Source organism: Natrix helvetica (assembly GCF_964273705.1).
Source record: "Natrix helvetica genome assembly, chromosome: 6".
NCBI classification, from domain to species: Eukaryota; Metazoa; Chordata; class Lepidosauria; order Squamata; family Natricidae; genus Natrix; species Natrix helvetica.
The window spans coordinates 85,414,130-85,424,578 of NC_138553.1; the positions used below are offsets into that span (position 1 = coordinate 85,414,130).

The 10,449-nt window shown below is 42.2% G+C and overlaps 1 protein-coding gene across 5 annotated transcripts in view; it reads left to right on the top strand.

The window, feature by feature from the left end:
• SEMA3D (semaphorin 3D) overlaps positions 1–8,748 on the top strand; it is a 119,115-nt gene extending 110,367 nt beyond the window's left edge. For 4 of the 5 annotated variants that reach the window (XM_081957239.1, XM_081957242.1, XM_081957240.1 and 1 more), the window contains exon 18: positions 4,051–8,748. In XM_081957239.1, the coding sequence (XP_081813365.1) occupies positions 4,051–4,455 (405 nt within the window). In that variant the 3' untranslated portion in view covers positions 4,456–8,748. The remainder of the gene's footprint in view (positions 1–4,050) is intronic. The other variant, XM_081957241.1, reaches the window with a different exon arrangement.
• Positions 8,749–10,449: the final 1,701 nt, after the last annotated feature.

The following is a 10,449-nucleotide window of genomic DNA, read 5'->3' on the forward strand; positions in this document are numbered from 1 at the left end:
TAAGGTGGTTTATCTAACTGATAATAAAGAGGTTTATTCTAGAATAAGTTTTCATTATGACCCAAGGCTGGTTGCCTTTCATTTCCCCCCAGAAGCAACACATTTAAAATGCAGCAGAAATATCTTAAAATATAATATTCCATTTGGGTTTTTTTTTTTAAATTCGATGTATTGATATGGATGTCCAACTCAGCAGCTAAGTGACTTTGAGGAGCATTGAAAAAGTTAAAAAAAAGGAAACCATAAATAATTAATATAAAATAATAGAGTTTCTTAAAATATCCTTAGCAATATAATGGCAACCTGAAGCAACCCCCTCTGCGACTCATTCATTGGGGGCTTCACTCTGATTTAAAGTAAATGACGAATGTCCCATTCACAACAAAGTCACCTCCTTCCTTTGACTTAAACTCCCATATGTTCCTTCAAAGGAAATAGGACACATGATGATGGAAACAACCATGGCAAGTAGCTCAAAATCTCCAATTCCAACTTCAAAGTTTCTTTGCCACCACCAAAAGGGCCCCCTCATTTCTGCCAATTTGCTAAACGACCGGGTGGTACTGATGGCCGAGTGCTGGTAGCTTTATAGATCTGGACTTCACGGTACAAAAGCATATTACAAATGAGAAGGAGGGGAAATCGAAACCTCGAAGTCTTCCCTGCTAGTCATGTCTAGCTTGGTATTTGGTCATAATCTCTCTTTCTTAAAACATCTGTATGAAGCATGGTTCAGTCGTATGCATCTGCCTTGCTATTCAGTTTTCAGGGAACGTGTGTGTGTGTGTGAAAGAGAATGAATGATGAGGAAAAGAGGGAATTGTGTCCACATATTTTTCACTAAAGGAACAGCCTACGACCTGCCCTCTGTGAATGCGTTTAATTCAGTCTATCCTCCTCGCTTTGTAAGTCTATCCCTTCAGAGGTTTGCTAGAAAGGCACAGAAACCAAGTCGGGCAGGGTTCCATTTTCACCTCTGCTTTGCTCATCTGATCCCTCTTCTTACCCTGCTAAAGAAATCTTTGAAAACTAATATTTTAGCAAAATGTATTTTGCATTATAAGCGTAATGCTCAGATTCCCCAGTGTTCATGCTACAGGCTGTTTGGCCAAACTCAATCTTCCACCATTTCTGCTTTTCATTCTGCAGACCTCAGTGTGGCAGTAGAAGAACATGATGTGACTTTCTCATGTCAGGGAATGCTTTCAGATTTATCCCCACTTCAGTGAAAGCCTCCCTGGGATACAATGGCTGAAGGCATGAACTGTCAGCCAGGAAGTCCCAAGTAGAGATCCCAAAGATCAGGAGATCCTGTCTGACAAGTCTATACCTCACACCTTTAGCTTTCCATCGGCAGTGACCGGTGGCCAGAAGGACTTATGAAGCTTCTGAGTGTGGAGTGCATGTAGCAACCTGTTGGAGCATTTGAGAAAAACACAAACATGTCCCACAGATGAGATTATCAGATATTAAGATCTGCTCTACTGAGGGGAAATTTGGGGGCAGCCATTTTGAATTTCATGGTAGCCATATTTTTGGCTGACCATCACTGCTGGTCCAGTTCCAAGATTACTTTCAGAAACGTAAGAACTCCCGGATGGGGCTTCCTCCAACGGTTACTCTGGAATAAAAGAAGCTCCAGGAGTATTTCCACAGGATATTTCTGACCACATTAGCAAATATCTCACATCCTGGGATGGAGGCAGTGCAGAAAAAGGAATGTATCCTTGCCCTCATCAGAATGCATCTCCCTCATCGGAGGAGGAGAAAATATAAAGTTGTATTGGGGAAAACAGTTGGACCAACTGTTAGGTTAAAGTGAGAAAGTTGTCTCAACTATGCACATGAAAGAAAAAAACAGACATTTGTCCCATGGGAATAGATGTCAGTTACAAAAAATGTCCATTTTAAATCCTTAATCTTTCTTTTGTTTTTGTTTTTTAAATAAAGTAATTAAAGTCATTTTCAGTGCATTGAAAGAAATCTTCTGAGCCAAGAGGAAGACATTTTTTGGGGTAATCTCATTCAATCCAGAATGAGCAAAGAGGAAAGATATTTTTAATGGGAATTGCACAAGGAATAAAATGGCATGAAACCATAAGCAGGGAAAAGATACAAAAAAATGGGGCACAGTGCAGAGAAATAAATAGGGAAATTATTTTCTTCCCCACTTATAAAACTGGGACCGGACTCACTCAGGGAAGCTGAAAGGTAAAAGAGGCTCAAGATAAACAAAAATGCAAAAGTCAACTCAGGGATTCATATTGTCCAATGAAGGGATGAGCCACAATAAAGGAAGTAGGCTTCTTGTGGGCTTGTATTTAGCCACCGTGGGATAAATTGCTAGGGATGATTGATGCCATCCATTATCTTCCACTTGGGTCAGAGGCACAGATTGGAACTGGGCCGTGCACATGAAGCAGTCCGATAATTTTAAGCCACAGGGCTCCTTTGTCCTTTTCATCAGCAGCGAAGGACTTTAAGAAAGTAATGCAAACAGTTGTTATTTGTAATAGATCCCATAATTATTAATTGCATGTGAAAATGCCTGAAAACCAATACTGGCTTCAACATCAGGAAATGTTTATTGTGCTACATTGATTGCAAGATCTGGAGAAGATGGCTGCGGTTTACCCTTTAATGCCACATAGACTCTGTTGCTGACAGATTGGAGAATACAACCCACTCAATGGCGTAGACACAAGCACACGCCCAGAGCAGCCGAGGAAACCCCGTTTGTTTTTCTTCAGGGGAAAAGAAAAAAGAAAAAAAAATCATTTTGACCTGTTCAATATTTAAATATAAGTCTAGGGATTGCTTTTAAAATGGTGCATTTAACAAAAGAACAACAACGAAAAGCCTAGAATTGCCACTATGGAAGTTGGAAGTAACTGCCTCCCTTCATAGACGGCCCCTTCTAAGCGTCACTGTTGTTAGAAAGCATTTCCACTGCCTCGACTCCGTTGCACCAATGTGGCCTTCCTTGAAAACCAGGGATCTGCCCCGTTGGGACCCCGGCACAAAGGCGGTCTTGGCATGGCCCAGGAGTTGCATCCATACGCCGAATCAAATGGATGTTTTTGTCAGTTCTACCACTGCAGACGTTAAGAGTTTTCTACCATCTAATTTTTTTGCTATCTAAATTTTCTAACATCTGTTTTTCCCCCCCAAAGCTTCCTATATCAAAACCTTACTTTATCTGTTTTGGAATGACTGCTTCCAAGCCACATGGCCTGCATTGATTGGCATTTTTGACTATTTTCAACGCATCCTTTTTAGTTCTAGGCAGGCTACCCATCCAGTCATGTTCCTCTTCTTAGGAAATGTAAGAACGCAAAAACTGTCAACACCCTCCAGATGTTGCTTGGCTACAACTCCAAGCAGCCATTAGTCCACCTGGGCAATTATGAGGGATGGTAGGTTAAGAAATATCTGGAATACCAGAATGACTGATGGCATTCGTGCATGAAATGAGATATCTAGAAATAAAAAATCCCCCAAAAATTATGTGCGTTTACATGGAACATGTAGATCTTCCAGAATAACTTTCCATTATTGTCCAAGAAGATACCATGAAGATTGTTTCTCTACTTTATATGTCCACCGTTTAAGGGTATCTAGCAATTACATTTTCTTTTTCATTTTGCAGCTGATAATTCTGCTTCTTTCCCTTTGTATCATGTGAATAAGTGCAGACTTTGTATCACAGGAGTCATGTTGGAACATCCAGATGTGGGGTTTTTTTTAGAATCACGTCATGTTTATATCTATCTTACTTGAGCTTGAAACTGGACAGATGAGGGAAATCTTTACGGGCTGCAGAGTCATCATAATCAAAAACCTTGTTTGTGAAATAATCACAAATAACACATGGAAGCTACCAAATAATATGGACTGAGTAGAAAGGAGCTTCACAAAGAGGTCTTGTGTTAGATTTTGTTGAAAAATCTCTTCCTTTTTTCCTGGGTTCAATGTTCATATGACATATACTTCTCTTCTATAAAATATAACATAAACATTGATGGTGTTTCTTCTTTTCCTGCCCAACAGCTGAAACCAGACGAAAGAGTCTTCAAGACAGAATATGGGCTGCTAATCCGTAGCTTGCAAAAGAAGGACACTGGGACGTACTACTGCAAGGCGCAGGAACACACGTTCGTCCACACCATCGTGAAGTTAAACTTGAACGTCATCGAGAACGGACAGATGGAGAACAGCCACAGAGCGGAAGAAGAACCAAGCCGGACGCGAGATCTCCAAGCCGAGTCCCGGCTGAGATACAAAGATTATCTCCAGCTGCTTAGCAGCCCCAGCTTCAACCTGGACGAGTACTGTGAGCAGATGTGGCACCGGGAAAAGAAACGGCAGCGTAACAAAGGAGGTCCAAAATGGAAGCACGTTCAAGAGATGAAGAAGAAGCGGAACCGGAGGCATCACCAGCCCTCATCCACATAGTTGTTCCCAAGAGACAGTTGTGCCAGGGAAGGTACTTCTGTTGTGGTGGTGCCGATGCTCTTCTCTCCAGCAATGTTGCTTCTCAAAGAGACCTGGTGGCACATAATCGCTGAGGTATTTGAGACCTTTGGACAAATACGCCATTAATGGGGGGAAACTTTTGGGATTTGTATGTTCCTCAGTTCTGAACTGACATAAAACAATGCTCTGTAAAGTTCCTTGATGAAGGAGATCCAGTGGCTGTTTCCTTCCTTCCCCAAGGTTGAACAAAAGGCCCGTACGGTGAGTGAACTATTAGGTCCAAAGAAACTAAAAAACATGTGTGGCTGTCAGATTTCTTCTAGCCGTCCAAGGATCCTTATCCAGACACACTTTGGGTTCACTCAGCTGCACCCACAAATGTCCTGGCTTGAATGGACAGATGAGAAAGGCTTTGTATAAGGGAAGAAGAGAGATGCCTTCGTATATAAATCCAGTGTAACCTTAGCTTCATAGAAAGAAGGTGGACATGAGTGGCAACCAGTTGGACTGCTGTCTGTTGAAAGGATACGCCGACACAGATGGGAAATGCCAACAGAGAAGACAATTGAGCAGGGGGTTGGACTAGAAGACCTCCAAGGTCCCTTCCAACCCTATTATTCTATGTTCTCATATCCAGGAGGCAAGTGGGTGGCCAGCGCAGAATTTCGGGCAACACCCGTTTTCTTTGGAAGGTATTTTTTTGCCCCTCTTCTCCACGTCTCTCTCTCCTTACCATGTTTTGACTCTTTTGCTGTTTTTCAGATGTTTCTTTGACATGAAAACTAGACCGATTAAATCTACCAGCAAAAGGAGGGAAGGAGCGTTGTTGAGAGGTTGTGGGAAAACAGCCTTTTCCCCAGTGTGTTAGGAGCGGTAGCGCATTGGCGGAAATTGTGTTTTATATTTTTACTAAAATAAAATGAAAACAAAGTCCATGTGTAAATAATGCGCACAAAAGAGATGGGCAGCTTCAAAAATTTTGTAAAATGTTCTCCTTTAAAGAAAAAACTTTTTAACTTTTCGCTGCTTAAATGATGGCTATGTTTTTGCAAAAGGACGCCCCGTTTTCAGCAGGTTCTCGCTCTCAAGCGGACAAATGGAACAGGCCAGCCAAAGCTACAATCCTGGTTTCACGGAGGCTGCTTTGTAGCATCAGAAGCCAGACCAAGGAGAGCCTGGTTTGAGCGTTTCTTCAGGCTGTTTTTGCACAAGCTTTGTCTTCTTGAGGCCAATTCCCCAACCGCTGCCCTTACCTCACCCGGGGCCCTTCTGTTTCATGCCTTTTGTCAGTGTGAAATGATAAATTAGCCATTTTCCTTGCATGAAGGAAGGTTTTGATTGAGACCAAAAGCGACAGGTTTTTCTTATTTCTCATGCGTTCTCTTTCATCTTGGGAGTAAATTTTGTGGGAAATCTGTGTAATTGGCGTGGCACTCAATAAAATAGAGACTGGTTTTGATTCCAGCTTTGGGGGGTTAAATAGATGTTTCTTTACGTACTTCTTTACGTATTTGTGTGTGTGAAGGTTTTGAATTAATAATTGTGTGGCCATATTCTGCCTTGGAAGTTGGGTGAAGGGCTGCACCTTTGTGGGGGGAGGAAGACATGTGCTCGTGAACCATTTGGCCTTGCATTTATTCAAGTATCTAATATTTAAGCATTGCTGGAGCCAAAATCAAATGGACCAAAATTTGTTACAGGAATAAAATGCCGCTAAACATCTCCATCAAGAAGGTCAACGGTCCAACCCAATGTAATTTGGAACAGTAGGGATTTTGTTTGTTTGTTTGTAAAACAGGAAATTTTATAAAACAGAAGAGAAAAAGCATTGAGGTCAGATGAGGATTTAATTAAAATATGTTGGGGGTGGGTAGGATGAAATCAGCGCATCTAAATAGCTCAGTGGCTCCTGCATAACGCACTGAAACTCTCATGCAATTCCTATTTTAAAAAGTAAACGGAGGTTAACCATTCCAGGGGTGTTCAGATGTTGCGGTCCAGGTTACTGGGTAAAAAGCATCAATGAATAAAATGCAACTGCAAGTAACTCGGGGGGGGGGGGACATCACAGGCTCCCTTCATTGCTTTAGTTGGGTAGTATAAATAAAGAGAATTCTTAGTGTCATTTTATTTCAGTGGGAGGAAACTGATTTTAGTGGTATGCACAATATAACTGGGATGTCATTGACCCAAATTGTATGGGCCATTTTACAAAGAATGGATTTTTAAAGGCAATGAAAATGAGCCTGAAATTGATATATCGCAGAGGGTTTTTTTAGACTAGACCCTTCTAGCCTTCTTCCTAAAACTCTTGGACTGGCCTACAAATAAGCCTTCCTATTTTTCTGCACAGAAAATCAGTTCTGCTGTGAACGCCCCTTGTTCTTCCATCCATCCCCAAGCACAAAATTACAAAGCACGTGAATGACATGACAGCCCTTTCATCCTTCTGTTACAAGGGGGACACCTGCTTAACTCTTTGGGGTGAGCCAAAGTCAGTGAGGGCCTCCCACCTAAATGGGCATGAAAAGAAGTAAAAATACAACAAAGGACATTTTGTTGGCTGAAATGACGCAGGATTTTTTTTAAAAAAAAAACCTTTAAAGTAAGTTTAAGTTATAAAATAGTTGGAAGGGTTGAGACGATGTGTTGCCAGATTGAACACAGCCCAGGGAGGGAAAAATTCTGCTAGGAGGCTCAGAATGAGAGACTACAAAAAGGCATTGGACCATTTGGAGACCCAAGAAGGAATTGACACAATGACTGGTGTGTTTCTGTTCACAAGTCATTAGTTTTGCTTCAAATACATGCTTTGAGCGTAATCATATGCACACTGGGGCAAGGAATGAATCTAGAAGCGTGTTAGATAGGACCCTTTGTGATGTTTGGAGAGGATGCTGGAGGTTCTGAATATGGGAAGAGTTTGTACCAAAAGTGAAGAAAATGAATGGATGAGGAAAAAGAAAAGAAGGAAAGGGGACAGTAGAAGGAAGAAAAGAAAAGTATGAGTCCTGTTTGTAAGTTAATTCTCCATCGTAATGACTGGAAAATGAACAAAAGCAAAAAAGATTGTTTTGGAACAAGGTGAAAAGAATGTATCCTTCTGGGAAAAGTGAAAAGGGGTGATTTCTAGAATCCTGAATTGAAAAAGCCGGTAGATAAAGAAAAATACATAAAAGAGTGATTGTTGCAAAAATGAATATGTAAAATAGCTGCATTGTCATTGAAAAGCAAGGAAGCAAAACAGATGCTCCCACTTTTAAAACGGGTTAAAAGTGGGAGAAAAAAAAATCCAACGCTATTTATAGAAAAGTTCTCAGAAAGCCCAGTTAAACCTGGGTCAGATGTTCCATGGAGACAGAGATTTTTAAAAAGATTCAGGCTCAGCCAACTGCTCCTCATCCTTTATAGATGGACAAGAGATTAAACAGGCCCATTAATGCAAAACGTATCCTTCAACAAGTTGTAACTTTGGGAGTGGAGGTCAAGAAGCAACAGTTGGAAACCAATCAAGGAGAGAAGGAACCTAAAACTAAGGATACATTTCCTGACAATGAGAAGAATTCACCAGTGGAACAGCTTGCCACCAGAAGTTGTGAGTGCTCCATCCCTTGAGGTTTTTAAGAAGAGACTGAACAGCCGTTTGTCTAGAATGGAATAGGGACTCCTGACTGAGCAGAGGGTTGGACTAGAAGACCTCCAAGGTCCCTTCCAACTCTGGTATTCTGTTAAGGACAAAGAGTAATAAAGGTCTTGTTGAGAAACTGAAGAATTCAAGATTCAGCCTTGGAGCTGCAGGTGGCTACTGCAGCAGGCCGGCCAAAAATTGTTGAATTCAAACAAGAATAGTTGTGGAATGAATCAAGGACTTTGTGAATGAAAAGAAGCCACAATCCTGTCTTAAAAACAACTAATTTTGCAAACAGTCATCCAGAAAAACTTTCCTATTGCTCCACCAGCTGAATGTGGAAGGCATGAAGTTTGAAAAGTGAAAAACTCTGAGAGAAAGGAAAAAAAATACCTAAGAGAAATAAACAGAGAGATTTCAAATTGCTTTCTGGCACCAGTTTTGCAATATGTTTCACAAACATACACGGAGGGGGGAGCCAATTAAGCTGAATTTTTTTCATTCTGTCACGAAAGGTTTAAAGGGGTCAAACATTATAGATAATTAGTGAAATATCTGATGCTCCGGGTTGTTTCTAATTATCAACCTTTCTGCAGAACTGAATGAATTCCCCTATATTAAGAAAATTAAGACAACTGTGTCCTTGGTCGGCTGGTGATGAATTGGCCTCCAGATGTTATGAGGCTTCACAGCTGCAGTTAATTCAGATGGCATACGGTATTCTAATATATAATAAACCTCCTTTTGCCTTCTGAATGCAGTTTTGCAGGTGGTCCTTAATTTACAACCAGTTGCTTAGCAACTGTTCAATGTTATGACAGTCTTCCCACAATCAAAGATCCCATGGCTGCCCCCCATAAACACACAATCTCCCCCAAAGTAGCTTACAAAATATAATCACAATGAAACCTGCTGGAGGTGAATGTTTTGGGTGGGTACCCCAGAAGGACCGAACTCGGGAATCTTATCCAAGCAGTCATTAGCAAATCGGGTTTCACAACTGCAACAGAAATGAAGCTTACTTCTTGAAATACATTATGAGGAGGAGCAAAACAGCCAGCTAACTACAGTACGCCCAACCAGAAGAAATGCTCAAAAGCATCGACTCTAAGCTCGGGTAGAAGAGCCAAAGGGATCGACTTCAGGTTTGCCGTCTCTTAGACCCCGATGTTGGGGAAGAGGTGGGGCTGGGTTCCTCCCGGCATTACTGCAAGTCAGGTGTGCGCAAAACGTTTTAAAAAAAATAAATTTGTGCAATTACAGTTGTTCTGCGCATGCAGAGAACCAAAAATCAAGATGGCGGCCCCGTAGGAGAACAGGTTCTGGGGCGTGGCAGGCCTGGGTCACTGCCGGTTCCAGCAACCCAGGCTGCCCAACCACTACCAGTTCAGCTGAACCAGTCCGAACCAGTAGAAACCCACCTCTGGAAAGTGGGAAGGCCAAAGGAGAAGGGGGCGGCAGAGGAGGAGATGGTTAGTTAGGGTCATCGACGCAAATGAGCGTGAATTTGGGGAAACTCCCCAGAGACAATGGAGGATAGAGGTGGGGGGAGGAATGACAGGCCCTGGTCCACAGGACTACGAAGAGTCAGGCACAATGTGGCAACTAAAGAAGATGAAAAGTGAGCGGGTGACCAGAATGAATGCTTAGCTCTCTAGCTGCACCACACAGCCCCCCCCCCCCGGGTCAGTGGGTCAGGAGGTGCTAAGGAGTGCGAGGCAAAGGAGCCGGCCTTCCCAACATACCAACCATTGGGGTAAAGTCAACAGCAGGGGGGGGAAGCCCCAGCATTGCCAGGGGAGTCTTCCGCTTCAGAGTAAGCGGAGAGGCCTCTGCCACCACCACCTCCCAGCGGGAGAGCCAGGCTGGAGAGGAAGCAGCCCAGCAAGGAGCCGCTTCTCCTGACGGGGAACTGAGGCGCTTGGCTGGGATGTAATTGTCTGCCATTATCCAAGAGTGCAGCTCAAGTCCAATAATGTGGAATCTATGGGGGTGTTTTTCATTTGGCATGAAAAATATAGGGTTGTTGTTTTTTTAAAAAAAAAATGGAATTATGGGCAAGGAAGGTAATTGTTACCAAAGCCAGGTGCTTTAGTTATTAAAGATATACGATGATACGACAGAATAGAAAATGTCACAAAGACAGGTAATTTTGGTTATTTTCCTGCCTTGTTGCATTTTTTTAAAGCGTACAGTGCAATGGGAGGGGGCTTTAGTGCTTATCTTGGAGCTGCTAAAAACACAGATTCAGTCAAAATTTGAGCTGAAATACAAGTCGAGGTCAATACGAAGGGAAAGGCCAGGCTTCTATCCACCTGCTGTCATTTTTTTTTTCAATTAGGAAA